This window comes from Gavia stellata, chromosome 6 (assembly GCF_030936135.1).
Source record: "Gavia stellata isolate bGavSte3 chromosome 6, bGavSte3.hap2, whole genome shotgun sequence".
NCBI classification, from domain to species: Eukaryota; Metazoa; Chordata; class Aves; order Gaviiformes; family Gaviidae; genus Gavia; species Gavia stellata.
The window spans coordinates 11,033,028-11,057,574 of record NC_082599.1 but is presented as its reverse complement, the minus strand read 5'-3'; the positions used below and the strand labels follow the sequence as shown (position 1 = coordinate 11,057,574).

The 24,547-nt window shown below is 37.0% G+C and overlaps 1 protein-coding gene across 1 annotated transcript in view; it reads left to right on the top strand.

The window, feature by feature from the left end:
• Positions 1-24,547, top strand: part of PTPRN2 (protein tyrosine phosphatase receptor type N2) — a 674,672-nt gene that overhangs the window by 164,872 nt on the left and 485,253 nt on the right. Inside the window, exon 3 of the mRNA XM_059818647.1 lies at positions 14,111-14,224. Coding sequence (XP_059674630.1) covers positions 14,111-14,224 — 114 coding nt within the window. The remainder of the gene's footprint in view (positions 1-14,110; positions 14,225-24,547) is intronic.

Here is a 24,547-nt window from a genome sequence, read left to right as displayed (position 1 = left end):
CAATCACCTGCAGTGCTTCTGTGTCACACTGTGTGGTCATGGCTGAAGATGCCTCTCATTTATATCAGGCTGCATTTGCTTCTGAGATGAAAAGATGAAACACATTCTGCTTCTTTCAGTCTATGCCATCTTTTGCTCTTAATGAACTTTGTCACCTCTCCATAACTAAGATTTTAACACTCTCTCCCTGACTCAGATCAGAATGCAGAAGTCTTAAGACCCCAAATTACTGATCTTCCCATTTTTTTTCTACAGTTTATATATCTTCATGGAAGTCTAGTGAAGGGAATATATTTGGAAATACGTAACTGTAGTGAAGGGAATATATTTGGAAATACAATTTTTTTTTTGGTGTTGTCACAGTCTACTTAAAATAATGCTCCATAAATTATTTGAATAGTCATAATTTCAAATAGAGAGATTCAATTAGTGATAAATTAATAGATTCAAACTAAATAAATTTATAAATTTGCTTATTTGAGCAATAGAAGAAAACTCAACACCTCTCTATTTGAACGTTCTCTTACTTTATTATTATACTTAAACAAGTTGAAATAGGTGTAACACCTCCTCTTAGTGTTCATTAGCTGAAAAGCCAAGCTGGGTGAAAATTGATAGTAGCACCTCAGCTAAGGTTGAATATACAGATTTTTTAGAGTTTGTTCTTTTGTTATGACTAATCCAGTCATCAAAGCCTTGTGACTTTATTCATATCAAGGCATGTATCTGTTCAATTTAATGATTTAGATTTTAATTTAGCCAAATCACCTTCAGCATGTGCCCCTCTCTCTTTGGTAGCTCTGGCAGAAACCTGTAGCAACTACACTCCTAACTTACCTGTCCAATCTCATATGCAATGTTTGGTGGGCTGAGTCAGATTTAAAAACACTTTTTCCTAAAACTCAGGCCATTTCGTATGAAAATAAACATTGCCTTTATTTGTTGTTAGAAATGATACTTTCTCGTACGTGAAATTTTTCTGTTCTCATTAATGGTGAAAAATGGAAGGAGAAGTTGATAACGCTGCTTTAGGTCATGTAAATACATTGTCTAGGTAAAACTGCAGGTTTACTAGTGAGAGTGTGGTGAGTTTTGGGAGTATATCTCAGAAGTTATTTTTCACTGAAAGAAGACCAACAATTAAGTCTTTGTCAAATAAATTAGTCAATCCCATTCTAAATGTAAGAGCTTGTAGCCATATCACACTGTATCATGATCACGTAAGACATTTCAACCAAAGCGCAATCAGTGCTTTTAACTCACATCTGCGCAGGAAACTTCAGTGCAAAAGAAAGGTGTGTTTCTGCTCCAGTAGATGATATTCATCCTGGGGGCTCCATATTACAACAAAGCTTTAAAATTTCCTGAATGCTATGATATGATACTTGCAGTATTTTGCAACTGCTTTTAATTTTTTCAAGTTTTTCTAAATTTTTGGAAACGCAAGACAGCCATGGAACACTGAGGCTCTGGTAGAGACAATTGCTTAAGCAAATAGTTATTTTTAAGCATGGATATATTCCCGGTAGCATCTGGAAGACTTTCAATGAATGTAAATTTAGGCATGTGCTTAACAGTAACTGAATGCATTGGAGCTTGTGTGGAAAGGAACTGGGTAACATGACATCGCTCAGAAGTACTTGCAACCTCAAATGCCTATAAATATTTGCCTTAAATCCAAACCTGAACTTTGTGTAAAAGACAGAGAATTCAATGAGTGTAAAATTTGTTGCAGGATATTCTTTCCATTTTCTGGGCATGTGTAAAGACAAAACTTTGAGGGGTCATAGCTCTCTGGATATGGTGACTTGGGGATGGTTAGTCATTCTTTGGGGTGGAATAAAGGTAAACAAATTTATTTTCTAATTTGGGCAGTATATCATTAGGTGCTCTGATACAGTGAATTTTTCCCATGGTGGGTAATGATGTCATTCTGTATATGCTGATTATAACATGCAAATAAAATGACAGTTACAATTCATCATAATTCTGGATGGCGCCAGATTTAAATTTTAGTAACCAGATAATCAGAAAAGATGATTATACTAAAAATCATAATCAGAAGAATCATAATCAGAATAGCAATAAGGCTTTGCTACTCCTGTTTCAGTACATGAAGAGTATCAATATTCAAACAGAAAATCAGAATCTGTGCAGAGATGAAGACAGGAGAGAGAAGTAGTAATACTGTTAAAGAAATGTAATGTTGTCAGTTTTGCATAGATTGTCTTATTCTGGTCATGGTTATCAAGGTTTGAGGAATATCCTACCTACCGTGAGAAGACATCCCTCAACGCGTTGAAGCTGCTGCAATAGCTTTAGAATAAGCAGCGAACGTTTGCTTTTCAGTAATGTAATAGGGATCTGTGCAACCCTTGTCTCTCTGTATAAGAGGTATCAGCAATGTCAGTGAATTGCTGAGGACCTGCCAACAATGTTAAAAAAAAAATCTTGTTTATGTAGATATATTTTTCTGTTTGTTTTGTGATATTAAAATAAGCAGAGCAGAAAATGATAGATTTTTTTTTTTTTGAGTAACAGTCACTGTCCAGATAAGGTGAGGGCTAAAAGATTTCTCTTCTTCATACCACATAATACGCCATTTTCATTTTGTGCTGCTTATAACCCTGAGTGTCACAGCTTTCTATTCTAGTCTGAATAGTCAATGAAACATTATGAAGCCGATAAGAAAAGCTGGTCCCTGTTACTTGGCAACGGCTGTTAAGCAGAGCTGAGTGCTGTTGATTGAGGAGATTAGCTGCCATAGATAAACCTCCTCTTTTTGCTGCCCTGCTGCTTATCTTTCCACCCATAACAAGTTGCACCAAATATGACAGCAGTCAGTGGTTTAGGCAGAATATGAACTTTGCGGCAAATGAAGTTTTTGCAAAAGACTTGGGGTGCAGCCCCTAAAATCTTGAATTTATTAAGATTTGCAGGTTGTTTTCTGGACTGTCCTTTCCTGACTTCAGGGTGAACATTTTTATTTGAAAGGGTGATGCTCCAGATGTGAGAGAAATGGGATGTTCTGCTCCTACATTTTCCTTTCATAAACACTGAAAATAGCATAAAATATTTTTAACTGTTGTCTCTGGCTCCTGTTCTTAGTGACATTGAAGAAATAAATGAAATACACTGTAAAATTACTGCAGTCACTGAATATGTGGAAGTTGGATCAAAAGATAAAAATTGACTATTTTGGTTGATGCCTTTGGGAGAAAATGCTATTGGAGATTAAACAAAAATGTCTGCATGCATCAAAACCTGTTTATGTCTGTACGTGGCTTGGAAATCTTTCTAGTTGCAGTATATCCGAATTATGTTGCATATCAGAAAAGGATTTTGTTGGCTGGCAAATTAGAGCTGAAATATGGCCAAGGATAGAAGGTGGTGGCTTTTTCCGGATTGTCCTTTCTTTTTCCTCTCACCTTTTAAAAATGTTGGTTTATACTTTTGCTTTCATTAGTGATTGTACAGTTCTGTTTACATTTCTGCCTTTGGAGAGGTCGTTGCAGACCATTCTGTTGGCCAGAACGGGAGCGTAGGCTTGACTGGTTGAATAACTGGGGAATGGCAAAGCGCTGGTAGAAGAGTGAAACTCCGAGGTGACATGCTTAAGAAAAGTAGTCTTTGTGCAGAGATCCAGGTGAATTCATCTAATAAGTGTCATAAGTTCAGCAACATTATTTAAATGCGTGTTGTTATTTTCAGTAATCCAGCAGACGCTTCAGAATAATAGATTTTGGGTAGAGGCATTTTCCTTCACTTAGGACTGCAATCCTTTTTGTTAGCTCTACCAAAACATACTAAAAAAAAGTGATACTTTCTGCCTGGAAGAGCATTCAGCTGAAGTAGAGACAACAAACAGATATATGATTTTCTGTGTAGTTTTGTTATCCCAAGCAAGAATCTGCCACTTCATAAGCAATATAGTATGAGGGAGAAATTTAGCAAGATACGGTATGGCACTCACTAGTAAAATATTATTTCAGTGGGGTTTTTTGCTGATCCTGTAGTCCTGGCTTTCAAGTTTTATTATTTTGCATCTTTGTTGAACTGTTATTTCTTCATTTTGTAGCATTAATACTTTGTTCAAAATTATTATTCGTCTTCTTTTAAGAAGTATATATGCTGAGTATACAACTTCTGTACTTAACCAACCAAATTGCAGGAGAATCTAAAGCTGTGAGCAGCTTAAATTCTGCCCCCAACTTCAGTTAAATAATGGCTTTTAATTGTATACAGTATTTTAAAAAGCACATTACAACTTATAAGCATGCTCAAATGTCAAATATTTCCTGTAACTTGTATGCATTCTGTGAATGAAGTAGGAAGAAATTTGGGTTTGCACATTTCACACGCATTGGGGGGTCTCTGCACCTATTGCAAAAGCAGAAAAATCTTGCTTTTCAGATTCATTCTTACCATAATTTCAGACACTGCAAATCTTAAAAGTTGTTATGAACTGTAACACACAAAACTGAGGAGAATTAAATACTTCTGAAACTTTTCCCAGTCCTGTTCCAGATCTCTGTTCTCATATCATTTCATCTGTCTGTGGGCTTACTTACAGAGACAAAGGATCATCCTCTATTCTGAAGACTTCTGCACTGGAAAAGGCATTTCACCCTAGGGCTTTTTCCAGCCTGTAGATAATCTCTTTTCCTTCTCTCAATGTCCTTTCCAAAATTTATCACTTATTTTAAAATTTGGACACCAGAACTCTGTACTCCCACACTGCCCTCATCAATGCTGCATACTGAATGACATCATCTTATTCCAACTTATTGCTGTCACGTTCATATATCCACAAACCTTATTAGTGCTTTTGCCCTGGTATTGTCTCAGACTGAACATTGGGGTCTGAACCAAGCAAGGAGGACTGAAGTGTCTCATGCCCTTTGCCTATTGCCATTAGCAAAGCTACAGGCGGTGCTTCAGGCTCTGTCACACGGTGGGGGGTCACCTGTGTCCAGACCTCTAATTCATTGTGATAGAAATAACTTTTCTGAATGCAGCTTCTGATAGCTGGTCCTAGGTATGTAACATTATATTTAGCTATTTTAAAGCACAGTTTGCTTAAAAACTGTCAGATTTCTCACGCTCTCCAGACTGTTCAGCAGAAACTGTTAGCACCCCTCTCAGAGTTTGAGGTGAGGTTCTTGGCTGTTCCAGGGCCCATGCGTAAGCTGCCAGAGGTAGCTTGATGTGCCATGGCTTCTATAGGTGTGCTGATATTTCATACTCGAGCAAGGTGTAGAGATTTCTGACTTTTAATGAGTCTGCAGGGTGCAGGTCTCTGTGAAGTTACCCTAGTTTATAAAGGTTTCCCCTCCCCTTCATAAAAAGGAATGCATTTAGAATTTCTGCTGATGTGTTCAGGTTGGCATAACATAATTTTCCATAATTTTTGTAATACTTTGCAGCTAGGGAACAAGATGGAGGTCTTTATTACTATAATTTCATGCATGTCTGAAATCAATTCCATTTAGGAATAAATTCAGTAGCTCAGATTGCAAAAGTAATCTGCTGTCTCAATAAGTATTTTCCTGCAAAGATCTAGAAAGCTTCAAGTTTGGCAACGGTCAGAAATAAGCCAAGTTTGCTCTAACTGTTAGATACTGCATCTGATGAATATGAATGGAATGGTCATTAGCCATGTTTTCACGAGAAGAGTCTTCTGCAAACCTGTAATAACTAACTCATAAAATATAAACCCTTGGCACTTAGACAGCACAAGTTAAAACTTTCACTGCTTCGTTTTTAATACGAAATGAAAATTGATGCAGAAATCCATTTTGCTGAACATGTTTCCTTGCAGTTATTTTTGCCTTGGGAATACAGATGCAAGAGCAGCTACAGTCTGATCACACAGTGAAGACATTGCCAGGACCAAAGTAGTTCTTGGCATCAACTGAAAACGTAATGGGGATCCTTGAAGTGACTGAAGTACGTCTCAGTGATACTTGGAAAATTAGTGTGCATAAATAAGCGTTGGTATATTTGCATCTCATTGCTTCCATAAATAAATTCTTAGTCCCTTCAGTAACCTCTGTTCATAAATGCATATTGAGTAAAAGAAACAATTGTTGATATTTCATCGTTCTCCAGTGCTCTGGCTTAATTTTAAACAGTGGAACAAATAGGAGCTCCATTACTCTTCCAGGAGGGAGTTGAACAGCTTCAGAATAGTTTTTCCGTGCTTGAAACTTGTTCTGATTCAGATTGTTCATTTTTGTCTTTCCATTCCATTTCTCCTGATAATGTCATAAATAATTAATCAACCAGGTTGCATAAACTTTTAGTCTTTTCCCATAAAGAATCAGATAGTTCAATGCTTAAGGATCTATGTGGCTACCTCCTTTCTTTCCTTTTTCTCTGAACTTCTCTGGTTTATTCACATCTTTCTGGTAATGATGTGGTCAGAACTTAGTGCAGTATTCTGTCTGTCTTCTGGAAAAAAATAGCATTTTCTAGATGGGGGGTGGTACATGTCTCAGGCTTCTCTCTAATGAGATAGCAAAGTAAAGTAAAAACTTACATGTCTTATACTTGAATTTGAAGTATTTTTCCTCTTGGAGGAGGATTTATATGTTTATGTCTTTCCTCCCTTTTCTTTTTAGTGCCAGTATTGACCAAATGAGTTGCTTTTCAGATGTTTTTATTGCAAGCTTCTTTTTTCATAGAGCTATCATAGCTAATAGTGAATATGTAGGTTTTCTTAGAAAAGTCCTCTTAATATACTACAATTAGAGCTTCTTGGGCTTTTTCTCAAAGGTTTTCTTAAGTCTGGGTTGGTCTCTGTGATCAAAAGTAGAGGCAGATGGTTTCTGTGGCTTACAGACTGCAGCGGTCATCTGGATGTGGAAGATGTTGATTCAGTCACTGCTTTGTCATCCTTTCTTGTTCTTCTCATGGAGCCAAAAAGCGCAGCTTTCATTCCTCATAGGGACCTAGGCTGTGTAAAATTCAAGTTTGGTTCTCTAAGAAGCACCAAGTTATTCAAGCATTATTCAACTGGAACATTATCACTAGCAGCAAAAATTCAAGACTTGCTTTCTTTTCATCTCTACTTTTTCCTTTTCTTAAACTCCATCCTGCCCTTTCCTCCCAAGGCGTGGCCATAATTTCTGTGGCTGGGAGGTTTGCGTACGACCTGTTAAGACTGAGGTTCATTTCTGTGCTCTGAATTGCAGAAAGTAGGCATTCAAATCTGGACCTCTCATTCTCTTAGCTGAATAACTTAACTTAGGGGCTTTTTGGAAGCAGACAGCACTTCTTTTCATGGTGAGCCTACTCTTCTCTTGCTTTGTTAAACTGTAGCTAGCTTTTTCACAATCCTTTCCTTCCTTTCTTTTGCTGTACTCAAGGGAGAGCATGATTTTTTAGTTACTTTCTCTGCAATTTACATATTTCTGTTGTAACTTAAAAAAACCTCTGAAGTGAAAGTGTGCATAATATTTTGGGACCGTACAGTCCACCACTTAAATTAGCAGGTTAGCACAGAAACAGCTCCTGAAATGATATTTCCCCTCTGTTGAAGGTTGTATCTTTTTCTGATGAAGGAAGAACCAAGTCCTCCAGAACTTGCTCTCAGAGTTACTCCTTGAGACAAGGGGACTGTAAAACCCAGAAGAGCTATTCGCTCTCAGACGTGCCTTGCGATGATTTGGAGCTTTGCAAATCCCAGCCCTATTACAATGTTTGCACAACAGCTAACTAATGCTGCTGTTAATGTGAACTTTTATCTTTTAATATGAGCACTTTCATAATCAATAACATGCCATCCAATTCTTTCAATCAGCAGAAATATTCTCAGGTTTTAGGTTTTGGGGTTTTTTGGTCAAAAGCAGACCGGCCATCCACCTTTTTCCTTAAATACCTGTGTTCAAAGAGGTGAGGAAAGGCATTAAATCTTGTTAGAGTCCTTTTATAGGACTGTTAGGTGGTCTGGCTTTCAGCAGAATTTACAAAGTTACCTTTGCCTTCCAGGCAGCAGTTTATTTAGCAGCTGAGGAAGAGTGTGTTTACTGGACTGTTAGTAAGAGTATCCACTGCATGGTATTTTCTTGGTGGATAAAAAAAAAAATTTCAAGTTCAGAACATCTCACATTGTTGTTTTCTGCTTCTTATGGTGTTTCTATTACATCTACAACATAAATCTACAAAAAACATGCTTTGTGTTTTATTTACAGTTGAGGATTTACTTTATCACATGGTGTTTTGTGCCTTACACACTAGCAAAAGCAGAATACCACCACATACACTTTTTAAAACAATCTGTATGCACTTCGCTTGCTTGCCTTAATAATGCATTACTTCTAGAAACAAATATCTTAGCCTTTTTTTTCTATTGTATTTCTTAATTTTAAGTAACTGTCGTAAAACTTCCACATGCCTATCAGCCATTAGGATAGGGAAGGATAGGGTGCGCTGGGGGTGGCCGTAACTGCATAGCTATGTATTCCAGATGAAGTCAAATGGTTCTGAAAGCAATAAATTTAGAAGGGGAATGGCGTGTGCTCCCAGACTGATCCCTGAACACGAAGCCGTCCGCTAGATGCCACTGTTACTGCTCTGAAATGGGAATGACCAAGGACTACTGAGGCTGCACAGAGATAAGCAAAATAAAATGGTAAAAAGGTTTTAAAAGTTTAACACGGGGAGATTGCCTCCTAGGAAGGCTGCATTCTCCATGGAGCGCTGCAGGTTTGCAATGCAGTTAACCGTGATTGCAAGCAGCAGCTTTTTGGACAAACTGCTGCAGTGAGACTTGTAAGCATTTGCTGTTTGAAAGCACTGGAGTGATATTTTCAAAACATTGCATCAGAAATGACACTGTAGAAGCCACTGCTGCTCTATCTGTATGATCTCTACCTCGCTTGTAAAGAGAATTTAAAAGTAGAGGTATAAATTATGAACAAATCTTTTTTAGTAAATGGAATATTAAAAATATGTTGTTTGCTGAAAAGCTTACTTGTAAATGTTGAATGTGGGTTTGTGGACTCTGTCTTCTGAAATAAGCCTCCTGGTATGCAACTTAATGTCCTCTTCAAGGAACTGTAACATTTAATTTTATTTTTTTTTTTTTAAAAGGATTTTGAAAACAAACACCACACTGGACAGAAATAGCAGGGAGAGAAAAGTAAAATACTTTAACAATCTCCTTCATACTTCCTAAAACATTTAACATCTGTGACCTTGAAGTCCAGTATCATGAGACTTTTGAGATGCAAATATTATGCTTCCCATTGGAAAATGATTTAACCTTTCCAGTAAGCAATGCGGGCTCTAACCTTTGGTTATAAGACATCAAGCACTGGCCTTTTCATTAGTCTCGGGCTACTCTTGGACCTTACAGCACCTTAAACCAATAGCTAGGGGAAGGAATGTCAAGTAATGTCCATATTCAGTGAGAAGAATCCTTTTCTTACAGAAGGGTAAGTTGCTGAAGAACGATGCCCACTGAAAACTCTGTAGAAACATTAGAGGAAGTTCTCTGATTAACTGCAAGAGCATAAATGATACAGTCAAAGGTGGCAGCAGATGCCATTTGACACACTGCTGGGTCTGTGGACTTTCTTGTTTACATTACGAGACAGGAACAAAGCACGACGCCTGCAATATGGGGCAAAACTTACATTTTATACAAAGCTCTACTTTATAATTTTTTAACAATTGTCAGGTAATTAGGGTAAGGAAGCTGAAGCGTTGGTCGACCCATGTATGCGAATACTGTCACTCTCTGGAGAGCCACTTCCTTTCCAGCTGCTGCAGGAAGTTTGGAGAGCAGAAGGAACTGGGTGCTTCAAAGCATCTGCTTGAAGGCTCCTTTGCAAAGGTCACTACTTGTCAACACCGTGTGAAAATTTCACTGCATGTAGATGTAAATAATTAATTATTGCAGAACACAATCTTTTAATTTACATCTATCAAGCTTTCATCAGCCTGCAGACAAAATCCAGCATCGCTACCAGTCCTCACAGCTTTGCTTAGTAGCAAAATACATTCAACAAGAACTCATTCTTTTTTTTTTTTGCTGGTATTATTCAAAACTGCGCCAAGGCTTGAATACATCTTAGTTTCAATTGTCAGATTAGCCATACTTGGTGGTTCCAGGATGGGATATGTTGCTCTAACCAAGGACAACTTACTATACACTGGGTTTTTTCGTAGGAAACACTACTTAAAATGAACTGAATGAATCAGCTGCCCACAAATAGTCTTGATTTTAAGGGGAAGGTGGTCACTCAGTGCAAGTTTCCAAAGACTTTTAGTACCTGTTAAGCATGTGATCCCTGTCTACCTTACCAAGTGAACATGTTGGCACAATCAACTTTTGAAAACTGTATTTCAGACTACAGTTTTTCATGCTCTCTTTTTATATAATTCAGTACCTAGATGTCAGTCATCAATGTAACGTGGTGCTTCCTTCCTCAGTAGGTAATTAGAGATCATAAATATCCACTAATTCATCACAAATGGGTGATAATAATGAATTAAGATGGCACTTTTTCGTTTGCTTCTAACTCTCCCTCAAAAATCATCCTTCCAGAATTTGTGTTTTGACTTGTTCACTGTTTAATCTGTCAGTTGTACTTTTTCCACTACAAGTTGATAAATATTCAGCATAAATACAGGTACCATGCTCCAGGGTGTTGTCTCTAATAAGAGATTCATCTGCCACTACCTGAGGTCTTTTCAGGCACCTGGGTTAGGTTAAATTTGTGTCTTTTAATCTTAGTATCTAACTTTGTGATATATATTTGTCAAAATTCAAAATTTTAAGTAGCAGCTGTTAAAAATTTATGCTTGCATCCTTTCTCAAATATTAAGCCTATTCGCACAATAACCAAATACATAATGAAGCATCTCACTGTCTCCTTGGGTATATTATTCTTCTGGTTTAGTCTCTTCTTTGGAAACAAATGTAGAAGCTGTCTAAAAGTCAACATTACCATGCTGTTAACACAGATGTTCCCAGGTCTAAGTATAACTTATAAGATATTACTATGGAAATTTCAGATACTACTTTTTGCTAACGGTTAGCAAATGATAGCACTTTAATAGCAGCCATATGTGTATATTGATCGGTTGTCTCAACCTTCCCTGATTCTGGGCATGTGTAAAGAGCAGATGTCTTTTCCACATTACGCTCCTTCTCAGAACACAATTTTAATCAAAGTTCAGAATGAACACCCTCTTAACAGCTATAGGCATATAGGGCTTTTCCTTGGATGGCAGTTATTAAAGCATCACTCATGCTTTGAACTTCCTCTGCCATATGACATTTACTGTAAAATCTGGGAGTTTTTCCATTTTCCTTTTTGCTTCATCACAGCTTTGCGCAATTTGGTTGTTGGAGGCTGTTGGAGGTCAAACGAGTGAATGATGGGGTGCTTGGACACCAACACACTGCAACAGCCCCAAGTCCCCCTGTACCAGAGGTGGGCGCAGCTGGTCTGGAAAGACGCATCGTGTATTTACTCACTGTAAAGATCACAGTGGTTTTGGATAGTCCGTGGCAAGACTAAGCTGGACAGTCTTTAAACATTAGCTATAATTTAAGTGAAAATGAGGTTTGTGCTGGACCAAAGCCATTTCTGAATTTGGGCCACATCTGCCAAATAGATTTCTTGGAAAGAAAAAGAGGGGGAACTTTTACAAAAATATTTTTGTAAAATCACTGCCCCCTGCCTTTTTTCCCTACAATCTATGTAATTTTATGAAGGTTTAATTAAAGGTACCCTGAAAGTGAATGCTCAATCTCAATTTATTTTTTTAGGTTTTAAATCTTGCCGCAGAAACTTTGCGATCAAATAAAAATAAAACCCTGAAACAAATAGAAAAACCTGGGAGGATTCCTACTTTTTTAAAAAAAGCTACAGAACTGAACTATGACATCTACTATTTGCACAAGTCCAGCCCAACTGTAATCCCCACTATAAAGACCCTCTGTATTTTAGAGATGGTATTTGCCAACTGCTCCTTGGGGCATACTGCTCCTTCTCCACTCTCCTAGTACTGCATTTAGCAGAGCAGAGCGCTATTTGTGATTGCAGCCTCTTCAAAGCTTATTATACCCATATTTCAAGCACAAAAGCCAAAATAACTTGCAGTTTCTCCCTAAGCAGTCCTAGTGGTTTTGGATAGGTTGTATAATGCAGCTCAGACTCATGTGCTAATTGTTAATTTTAGAATTTAAATAGGTTTTGTTCTATTCAGAGGCAGTAAGCTAAAGGTTTCTGAAAACTCTGGGTTTGGAAAAAAAGGTTAGGTCTCTTTTAGAGTTTGTGAGTGAATTAGCTTTTGCATCTATTGAGTATCTTTAAATGATACCTGATACAAAAAAACTTTAATTTTTGCTGAATGGTTATGCTTTGCTGGACACTGAAATAAAACTGTAATTATTTTTAAGGTACACTATCTTTAAAAAACCATGGAATATTAGTTGTTTGTATAAACATAGATTTTGTCCTAATTACTTGTAGCCAGGAATGGTGGTATTCCAAAATAGAGCTCGCTATTTCAAGTCATGTTTCATTTTGAACAACCTTGTTCTTAAACACTAAAATGTTCTTCTATTCCTTAGAATCAGGACCTTATTTATTCCTGTTATCAATCCATTTACAAGTGACCGATATTTATATACTTTGCTTATTTCCAGCTGCAACAGGTTTTTAAGCGGAGATGAGTATTTTAATCTGCTGTTAGGCTGCTTTGTACCTTATATGGCAGAAAAACAGACCATATTTGTGTATGTGGTTTCTAAATTAAACCTAGTTTCTGATAACAAAATTAGACTCAGAGGCAAGTTTTTAATTTGGATTAACTTAATTTGGCAGTTGCAAGTGACAGGAGAACTGGAAAGGCAAAGAAAGCAAAAGTTGGCTAATTTCAATGAGGTATTTGTGTTTAACAGTAAAGGCTCATAATGCCCTTTTTCTGCACCCTGCATTGGTTTATTTTCTTTTGTGCCATTATTTGTGTTTAGTGAACAGCTGGGCCAGTAGTTCCCATTTGTAGTCTTTTAGGTCTGTGAAGTAGCAGAGAAAGTAATGGACGTTTGCAAATTAATACTTACCGTTATTTCATGCTAATCTGATGTAGCTATCCTTTTTGAGCATAGATGTAATATCAGAGCAGAAGTAATTACTGTGTTAAAACTAGTACTGGAATATTTTGCTAATTAAATTCGTTGCATTTAAATTGCTTCCTTTGGATCACTATATAGAAGAGAACTGTTTTGAACAATAAATGAAACCACTTTCTTTCTCAGAGGCCTAGAATTGCAGATGGTCAGATTGTATGTGAAGCACCTAAGCTCTGAATTAGTCTTTTGTATGAAAGAGAGAAAGGTAATTTGAATGTTTGAACTCCCTGTTCCTCCCACACATACACAGGAAGCTTGTCTCAAAATGAACAATTCTCTAAATAAAGACTAGTAAGAAGCTAAATTAATTAGAAGGTGTGATTTGAAAAGACATTGATGAGAAGAGTCTGTCATTTTAGACAAATGGAATGGAGCTAAATAAATTAGGCCACATTAATATCTCATTGTTCTGTGAGCAGCTTTCTTTTATTGCATTCATTAGAGGGTACTTCTTGAAATGAGTCTTTGCTAGCTGTTACGGATTCAGTTCTCATTTACCAAAGCCTAGCACACAGCTCCTGCATTAAAAATGTTTCAGCAAATCCTCATAGTTTCTGCAAATTAATATTTATATTTCTGGATGCTGCACTTTTCATCTGCAACATAGTAGGCGCTGAACATTAATTTTTTTTTCCCACTGAATTGTCAGTAAAGAAGTCTTACATCAAAAGATTGCGGAGGCAGAAGGCTGAAATTACTTTATAAAATAAACTGTATGCATAACTTGTACAATAGAATCTTCCTCTAACTAATATTCTTTCCAGTATTTATTTATTTTGGTAGAAAATACCCTGTCTCATGACTCCAGTAGTCCTTTGATAGCTTTTTAAAGTGTCTTTTAAAAGGTTCCTTCAGTATATAATTAGGATACATTGGAAATGCGCATCTCATCATGCGTTTCTTCCTCTCAGAAAACAAAATGTATATTTTTTCCTTTTCTTTTTCTCTCTCCTGCAGATGGAATATTTGGGAGATGTCAGCGAGTGCCAGTAATAGACATCTATAAATACGACATTTCACCCCCTGTTCTTCAGCGCCTAAAGATCATCCTGGAGAAGCTCTCACACAGAGGTATAGTAAAAACTCTGGAGCAGGGTTAGTTGCACTGGGGGTTACAATTATTTCGTGCTCCCTCTGAGGTGATCTCTTCAGAAGTTTTCGAAAGCAGTGTGTTTCAGGCCCAGTAGCACAGACTTTATAAAAGTAAAAAGCCTTCTGACTCACTGAATCTGCAACAAGGACTTGGTGAAGCAATTTCAGGAGAGGTGCTTCCTCTCTATGTAGCGTGTATCTCTGACTTACACTCTATACAATAGAATTTTAGCATCTATGAATGCTGGTGTCATATAAATAAATCAGTAGGAAAGAAAAATAAATTGTCATGTATACTTTTGCACCACAGCATATTTCAGGGTGCATGGGCAGAAAGCACACAACTTCTAGTGAGCTAGAAACAGTTTCTTAACTTTCTAATGAATTCAGATAAGTAGAACTGCTCTGATTTCATTACAAGCTGCATCTACTGTGTTCCTTTTAATTTTTATTTAATTTTAATCTCTGTGCTCTTTCCAAAGCCGGAAGGGATGTTCTAGGTTCTTAATGGTGTAACTTCAACTAACAAATCAAAACTTGGATAAAGCGAAAACCAGTAAGATGAACAATCTTTTTAGGTACTAATACACGTAATATACCTCTGTTGTAGGCAGCCTCAGGACCAAGACATCTTTGTGATCTAAATTGTTCCAAGAGGATTGTTAGAATGGTTAATTTTGCACTTGCATCATCTGTATGGGTTTTTGTTCCTAAATATTTTCCAGTTACAATCTCAGTTACTAACTAGTAATATTGTATTAGCATGATGCTAGTTTAATTATGAGAAAAAATTGATTTCTTGGAAGTTCATGACTATACTTAGAGGCTGGACTTGCAGTTTGGAAACCATTTATTTAGAGGATTCAAAAAATTTCCAGGTATTTATTTCCTGTCCAGCAGCCCTATCCAAATGAAGCAAACTCGACAAAACTTGATTGTAGTAACTCCTGGCTGATTAACAGTTATATGTGACTAGTACTTGTGGCTCTTTCACTTGTCATTTTCTAAAGGCTAAGTTATGCATGCAAATTTATGAAAATAACTACTTCATCAGGGCAACATTATATGAATGAAAAGCTGGTACCTGCTCTCTTGTTTGAATATAGTTAAGAAGGGGGGCCAAATTCATCTCATTGAGACACCTAAACTGATATCTAAATTGATCATGCTTGCATGGACAGCCAGCACTCATTTACATTGCTTGAATATCGGTGTTCAGTCCTATGTAAAGCTTCCTCCACAGGGATGTCAGAGGTGAGAGACCTGCAGGAGACCCACACCCTTCTGGAGGGGGACATAGAGAGGCTGATGGGACACCCGAGGCCATCTTAAATGATGCTTACCTGTCTCCACGTCCCTGACTACCATGAGGTTTTGGTTAGTTCAACTGAATTCATGTGACCTCCCCCTGCTAAGTGCTTCTCTGAGCAATAAACCAACCTTCCCTAGGTTGTATCTGTTGCAGTAAACTGCAATGTGCTTCTTTTAAAGAAACTCGGGCATTGAAATTTGGACTTGTCTCATATTTTGTCATAGCAAGAGAATGGCAAGGAACATACAGATTGAAACCGTGGTGGAGAATGAAAGTACTTTTGCTTTTATCTTTCCTTACTTATGACATTTAGAGGTGCATACACAAATGTGTATATGCTTTGAACAGTTTTTGTGGCCTGTGGGTATCCCAGTGATGAGAATGTTAACTACATCTGTAAAAGATAATAGAATGCTAGAATGCCCTTGTTCAAATGATTGATGTGATAAAATAACTTTTTTTTTCTTTTTTTTTTTTTTTTCTCAGTATCCTTGGCAAATTCTGAATTGTTTAGTTAGAAATACGGAAGGAGTAGAATCAATACAGGCTATCAGATTAACAGATTACTCACATCAGGTGGCTCAGAGAAGACTCTGCTGTTTGCTGGTGCTATCAGATGTAATACATCCAGCCCCTAGGTCATGCTTGCTGGCTATGATGGTTACTTGTACAGTTAATGCTGTTCTCCTGCAAACTGTGTGCAAACCATTATGACCATTTCTGCAATATAGATAAGCAAGACATTGTCAAGCCCATGCAAATGTTTCAGGTAACCTCAAGAAAGGGCTTCACTTTTTCATGGGTCTTATTTCCTTTATCTACATAATACCCAGCGCTTGTCCTCTCCAAAAGAGTAGTGGCTAGCTCCACTTGGGGTTGCCCAACTTCTCTGGAAAGGGGTAGGGGACAGCATCTGCTCTCTTCTTTTTGTAAAGAGCAGGACAAATTTCTCTTGGAAGACTATATAGTAGGTCCCACAATAAGTAAAACTTTTAATAATCTCTGTATTGAACGCTTTCTATTTTTATTAAACATATATACAGCTAAGGACCAGATATTTTGGAGATTATTAACTTGAGTGGTTTTCTAGGTTTTTATTTATTTATTTATTTTTCTAACATGACTCGGTTTTTCTTTTTTGTTTCCTTCCTGATGTCATCTTGCAGTATTACTAATCTCCTATTTTTTTTTCTAGCAATAGTCGGTTGATATCTATTTGCATAGGCTTAAAAAAATAATCCATAGAAAGCCTCGTAAAATTTACATCCTCTTCATTTCCTATTTGCTGATCACTTCTAAGTCACGCCTATATTTGAATCAAGGTCCAAATGCAAGATTATGGGGTCAGGTGCTATAAAACAAAGGACACCATGATGTGAATAGCAAATATAATTTGTGATTCTGCCAGCTCAAAATGTTTACTACAATAGGGAAGCATACGACAGAGGCTTAGATGAGTGACACACTTGATGATAATCTGTTTAATAAAGGACTTTGACTTAAATTGAATTCAGGTTTCATAATGATATATTTTTTTCTGTCTTCTTTACACATTGAGTCTATCTTTGTTTACACTATCTACTAGTAGATTGATGATAGAAATGAATGCCTTGGAATATTAGAGTTTCCTACAAAGAAATGATCTGTTAGCATTCCAAATACCTTTGTTCATGGCATTTTCACTCACGCTGTCCTTGAGTTGGTCAAATCTTTCAAAATACCCTTCATGAAGAAGATTTTCTGAAGATTCGGTTTTTATAAATGTGACTATCTGCATGGGAAAAGCCCTTCTCACAGTTGCTGAAACATGATGAATCACTTTCTGAAATTGGTAGCGCTATAATTTATGATTTATGAGGAGTTGAAACATTATTGTCTGATAAACAGAACAATCAAAGTGATGCTGTTTAGATAGGACCAAATCATTGGAAAAGGGGAATGAAGGAAGTTTCAGCACAGAGGGGTGAATGAGTAGTGCCTGAAGGAGATGGAAATACTTATCCCTATGGTTGATCTACTGTGTCCTCTTGTCCAACTTGGGAGAAGATACTTCTTGAAATCTACAAAGAATGATAAGTCATCTATATACTTCCCTGTTTGAGCTAAAATGCATAAAACACTTTTTTTTTGCTTAAATGGATTAAATAGATTGTAAAATGTTTTGTTTTCTTCTTGTCCCAACAATATTATCGTGAAGGCAAAGTGATCGCCTCACTAAGATTCTTAGCAAGTTTGTGGAAACATAGTTTCATGCTGATGGCTGACCTGTAAGACTAGAAGCAAGGAAAATGAGATAGGAGGACTAATCATGCTACGTTATAACTCAAGCATGAATGCATAAATATCAGCATAAGCAATAATAAAAGAGAACAGTAGTATTTCTCAGCTTACTCCAAGAGGGATTTACATTTGTTTCATAGAGCAGTTTCTAAGCAGTGATTCAGACTAACTGATAACAGAGTACTGACTCTGTGAAAGTGCCGTAACAATGAGTATTACTAGAAGAAAGAGTTCAGAGATGGAGCCTCGAGGGCACTCTTCCTTAAAGACATCAGAACAAGGGTATTTGCTCAGGGTCGCAACAAGTGACTTAGGCTTCTGCCTCTGGGAGTGGCCGCTGTGCGTGTTTAGGGAAAAAATGTAAGGAAAGTTCAAGCATACAGAAGCATTTCACAGTGTCGTACCTTCTCAGCGTTATGTGCTTGGTGGCATATGGTTCTCCTGAGCTAGCAGTCATATTTTTGTGTTTGCTGTATGCCTGGTGGACACTGTTTGTAGCACAGTTCGACAGGGTACTGTGTATTAGAAACAAGGCATGTTAGACTAATAATCGGTAGTTTAGCTTCTGTCTTCTGTTTTACTTAAAATTTAACTAAATTACAGCAGTTGTCACTTTACTGCAGGAATCTTGCGGCATGCCTGTTTGGAAAGCAAATCATATAAATGTTTTTTGTTTTGTTTATGTAAGTTGGAGTCATTACTAAATGATTCCTGAGTATGCTTGTTGCTACTTAATTTTTGCTATAACACCTTCTTGTTCTAAAGTTTGCTTTCAAAGAAAGCAATTTCTTTTACACTATTATAAAGAAAGTCCTGCTTAAGATGTTCAAATATCAACAGTGTTATTAGGAGAACCAAAAAGAATAGGATGCACTTAGCTCAATTCATTTAGCTCAAGTCAGCAAGATATTCTTTAGAGGCTCATGGGCTGTGGAAATAGGCAACAGATTTACAGACTATTTGAAAAAAACAGCACTTTGTTCCTCATTTGTCTTCTTTGCAACCCAGAACGCTCTTGACAGGGAGAAAAAAAATATTTGTTCTAAATTAATTTTAACCAGTTAAGTGAAAGGTGATTAATATAACTTTGCTAGAAATAATTTTATACTCTTACAGCAAATTTGTTTTAAAAAATAAAATGATTTACAATCAGTTAACTTGAAAATTGAAATGAATGTGACTTGTCACATGCAGCTTGTGAAGTACGAAAGGGTTGCTAAATATTTCAGTCAGGACTATTTTTCAAGGCAAAGTATCATTTGTTACTGCAATGAAGGTAACGGACTTGAAAGTAAACCTTTATAAGCTCAGTTTTGAAATAAACTTAAAAGGAATAATGCAGTTCTTGCACATATTTGCAAGCTGATTATCACATCATTATGGAGGTATATGGAAAGCTGAAAACAAGAGAGGTAGGAGAAAGCGGATTTTTCTTTAACTTCAAATACTGATATAAAGGAAGGCAAACCCCTCTTTTGGCCTTCAGGAAAAAAAAATAGTTTTACTTGAATAGAGCAGTGCGTTTACATCAAATTTCCCAGGGATCAGCTTGCTCCAGACATCTGTGTACTTAACAAATTCTTCTCCTAGATGGCTGCTGGAGCCAGGAATTGAAGCATAAACCCTATGACATGCTACACTGGAGGAACTCAGCTGGGACTGGACGTATTTACCTTCTCCTGGTATCACTGTCACGCTGCCTTAACTTTTTGGCTCAATAGACAATAACACACTGAAAAGGTTGCAAAAAATTTCTGCCTTTGTTAAGTGCCAAAGCACCAATGATATTTTTTGGTCTTCAAAACCTAAATAGAACTTCAGAAAACTAAGAATGAGTTTCAGAAAAAGCAAAAAGTTTTATTTTATAAAACCCCAGAAAGAATGCACTTTGAAATCTGCTTACCAGACATAATCTAATGTGGCATTGACTCACTCTTTGCCATATAAGACATTTATGAAAAATGTTCTTTCCAGGAAATTAGTATCTATGAAGAATGTATTTGCATTACAAAAATTGATTATAGGGGCAAAGCAGATTCTATGTATTGTGGGAAAGGTATTTGAAAGTACTGAAGAAAACTTTAATATATATTTAGTTTTATCTGCATTCATAACACTGTTGTATAAAGCTTTTTGATTTTGCATCATTTGAATGTTACTTTTTTGGAAGACAGGTATGTCAATCCAATAGCATCATATTTCTTTTGTTTAAAAAGAATGATCAGAGATTTTACTTGTGTTTTTGATAAAATAACACATTACCTAATATGTTTGATAGAAAGGAGAAAAGGTCTGCTTGTCTCCTTTGTGTCATGTTTCTGTCAACTCGCAGTGACAATTGCCAACTGGAATCAGAATGTCTGAAATTCTTTGTGGCCCAGATAACTTTACAGCTCTTCTTCCGAAGGAAACATAGAAATTAGTGGTAATATAATGCAAATATCAAAGGCTGTTGTTTAATTCCTGCCTTGCCTCCTTTGTTTTGAAGATCTCTGTGACACCTCATGGATTTTAACCTCTGCATTAATGCTTAGTCTTTTCCATGAAGATCTCTGTGCTAGCTCTTCCACAGTTTGTTCTCTTTCTGATCTTTGAAATTGGGAGACCACCTCTGCTTCTTCCTCCTGCGGAAGAAACTAAAAATGTCTCTTCTTGTTCCCATTGGACTTCACAGCGTAAGCTCACCAGGCTTCCTCTGGATGGTCTTGTTCTCAGCATTAGACTGAGCAACAGCTCAACAGCAGAAAGTCTTTGTATTTGCATTATTCGTTAACACGCTGCCCTGTTAATGATGTCACATGCAGCTCTGAACTTCCTTCTTATTCTCTTAGATCATTCTTTAAAAAAATTAACACATTCCACAGGACAATTGGACTGGGCATACCCTGGGCATAAAGTGATATGGATACATAATATGTTTTTAAAACACAGCAATCAAATTGCGGTTCATTATCAGTTGTTCCCACACTTGGAATGTCAGCAAATATCAATTCAAGCATGAGATTACTTCTTTAGCTGCTGTATTCTCTAATAAAGCTACTTTTCGAAACTGTGAATAACAAAATAGCATATCCAAACTAATTATACCATTTTGTACCATTAATCTGTAATTATAGCACATTTACATATTCAGCATAAGACTCTTCTTTTATCATTGCACTACCAGGGTTTTCTTCCTTATTTGTTTATAACTAGGGAATTTGTTTTCCTTTTCTATTACTAAATTCATTGCATTTCTTTATCTACAGATTTTATCTCTATCTACATTGCCTCACATTCTTTTAAGTATCAAATCTTAATGACACCTAGTGTTTGACATATTTTTAGCTTTATAATAGGTACTCTAAATTCTGAAACATTTAGTCTTACTTTTTCAAAATCATTATTTTAATCTTATTCATACAAAACCTCAATAGGTAGATCGTGTCCCTCACAGTACACCATGGTATGATTAAAGCTTTACCTTGTTTTAGTAATCAGTATGAATTCTCATAAAAGTTCTTTTTTCCCTTTGCTATACAGAAAATATATATATACACACACACTTTTTTCACTTAAGATGTTTTCATTCTTTATCTTACAGCTTTGGCACAATGCTTCTGACAAATGTAGCAGTTTCCTGCAAAAGCCAGGTGATATTAAAACTCTTTTTTAATGCCACTTGTGTTTTCTTTCATACTGATTCTTAGCATACACTCACGCTATTTCATAAGTTTCTCCTTCTGTTTTGTTTTGCCTGTAAATACGTGTATGATCATGGAAAGACAGTGCAGTTCACCATAATAAAATCGTACTTTCCCTCCAACACTTGTCCACTGCTCAGTTTCTCTTTTGCAGCTTCTCATAGTCTTAAAACTGCAAAAAGGATTTTCCTCCCATTTTGAGTCTTTTATTCCTATTGCTGTCTGGTTTCTAATTAAGCATTGCACAGACCTGCACTGCATATTTAACTAAAGTTTCTACAATCTTTTTGGAAGACTTCGAATATTCTTCCTCTGTTTGACTTAGCATATGTCAAACATAGCTATTAAACTACTTTTTTTTTCTTTACCCCATTTTGGGTTTTGTGTGGGTTTTTTTGAATGCAGTATTTTCACATTTCTTTAGCACGGTCAGGTAATGGATTTTCTTTTTGTCATTTTACCTGAGAGCTGTCCAACAATGCAAAAACTCTCCCTCGGAAAGAAAGTGTAAGGCTGCTGATTCTGCAGTATTTTAGAAACTTACGTTTTTGTTTCTTTTAGTTTTTTGTAGCTCCACTTGCTTTTGTGAAGAGGCAAAATTCCTGCCCGAGCATTCTCTAGTTGTTTGATACGTTCCTAGAAAGCTGTGTTGAGTCTTTAGATGCTCCTTCATATTCGCTATTCTATTACTTTTTTCTGTCTGATAAAAAAGCGCTGTTAGAAATGGAAGCACTCTCTGTCCATCTATCACTCTCCCTTCTAGTAGTTTTTCATATGTGTTCTCAGTTTCAACCCTATTTGACCAGACTTGAGGTTTTCATGTGTAACAAATACCATGAAATGCTTTTCTTGAAAATCACTAGCTAGGTAGAGGAGAAAAAGGGTATCAGTGTAACTGCTGGGGTAAAATCAGCTGTTACCCACTTGTTTTGAAGCAGTTGGCTCTCGCATACATCTGATACAGCCAATACGTTATTTTTGTATTTTATAGTTGTTCATACCCAGTCTGCATTTTACCCACCTGACAGGCCAAAAAGGCTATCTGGGACACATGGAAAGGAGCCACAGATACCACAGAAAAGTGCAGGGGGTGTGATATCAGGCAGGGGGAGAGCATGTGGTACAGGGGAATAGCATTGGTGCTATTCTGAGCCAAGAGGGTTGTACTAGACACATGGGCTCAGGGTGCTGACAAACCTTTTTTATAACTGAAAAGGAACTGACTAAAAAGGCAACGGGTGGAGGGAGAGGGACTGTAGATTATTTTCTCTATCAGGCTCCAGCCAGCTGACAAGCAGCAACCGATTTGAGTCAGAGTGTCCCAGATCTGGCCTTTGAGAGTGCTTCTTGTCCTGATAGATAGCATGGCACTGCCTGAATTAATTGATGGCACAATTAAAATGTTAAAAATATAAAATTATCTAAAAATGATAAAGATATGTTAGCCTTAGCCAAGAATTTAATTCCATAATAACTGAGTTTATTTAATCACATTTTGTGTTATTTTTTTTCTCACAGTGTTGTAAGTGCCTGGTTGGTAACACATTGGAATATCTCTGCTGTACTTGAATGTTAAGAAACAACCATGGCAAACAAAATTCTTCGTTAGTTGTGGGAGTAAAGGAATGGAAGGAAGGTCACACGTAGTCACAGATGAGACCTGTGCCTCTTCTACACAAGCCCAGTCGCGCAACTTGAAACTGACTGCAGCTTTTATGATGTCTTGGCTACCCAGCTTTCTGAGTTTCCAGGCAGTTTGCATTTGCTGAGCTATTCCAACCATTAGATATTTTGCAAAAGATTATTTTTTCCTCTCTCTTCAAGGAGCAGTTATGTTGCCATTTATTGCTATATTTGCAAGGTGGTGTCTTTTGGCAGGGTATATTTCGCAAACTTTAAATTCCACATTGGTCCTTATTGAGAGCTGTTAGTTTATGTCCTTCATGGTAAATGACCAATATGCAATATTACGTATCTGTCCATAATGAAAAAGACTTTCTGAGAAATTACTAGGGTATGTTACTGTATAATTTCCTTTGGTATTGTCCTTATGTGAAAGGTTTAACAACTACAATTCAGATAATTAATGTTAAATAAATGGAAGTGCTTAGAGGAATCAGGGAAGTGCTGGTTAGATAGACCTCTGGACATTATCTAGTTCAGTCTCTCGCTTAAAACAGGGTAACTGGAAACTATGTCAGATTGTCTGCTTGAGTCTTGAAAATCTCCAAGGAAAGGGATTTTAAAACCCTTTGGGTTTTACCCAAAGTTTGACCTCTTTGGCTAGCCCCTGAGAGAAGAGGTTCTTGCCATGTGCAGCCTAAACTTCCCAAACTACAACTTGGGGCTTTTGCCCCTTGTTTTACTATCAGCCAAAAGTAGGAAGCATTTTACTATGTTGTCCTTTCAATTACCCTCTATGCTGCTGTAGGCTGCATTGGTGGTGGCTACTTCTTCACGATACAAAAGAAGCTCCTGTACCATCTCTTCTTACTGGTAATATGACTCAATCAGCTTGGTAACCCTCTGTTGGACTTCCTCCAGTGTCTCAATTTCTTTACTGAACCGTAGTTCAAGAAATCGGATCAAAAAATGGACACATAATCTAGATGTGGCCACACTGCTGCTGAGTAGAGGGGGATAACACCCTCCCCTGAACTGCTGCCTATTCTCCTAATGTAGCCCAATATGGACTATTAGAATCACTTCTATTTTACTGTTTTGTTAGTATGCCAGGAAAGCAAGCCAAGAGGCATTCCTTGGGCCACATTACCTCTTCCATAATCTGTTCTTTGAATTTAAGTAAGTACTAAGCTAGGCAGCATTATTTTTCTCCATTGTTCTGAGAGTTGCTTATGCATTTGGTGTACAGATGCTCTCTTCTCCCCTCCTACTCCTTGCAGGAGATTAGGCAAGTGAAAAGACTTTAGCCCTCCAGTTCAGCTTTTTCCAATAGTTTGATGAGTTTCAAGTCTTTCCAGGTAGACTCTAACAGTAACTACGCTCATTTCTGATAATGTTATGGTT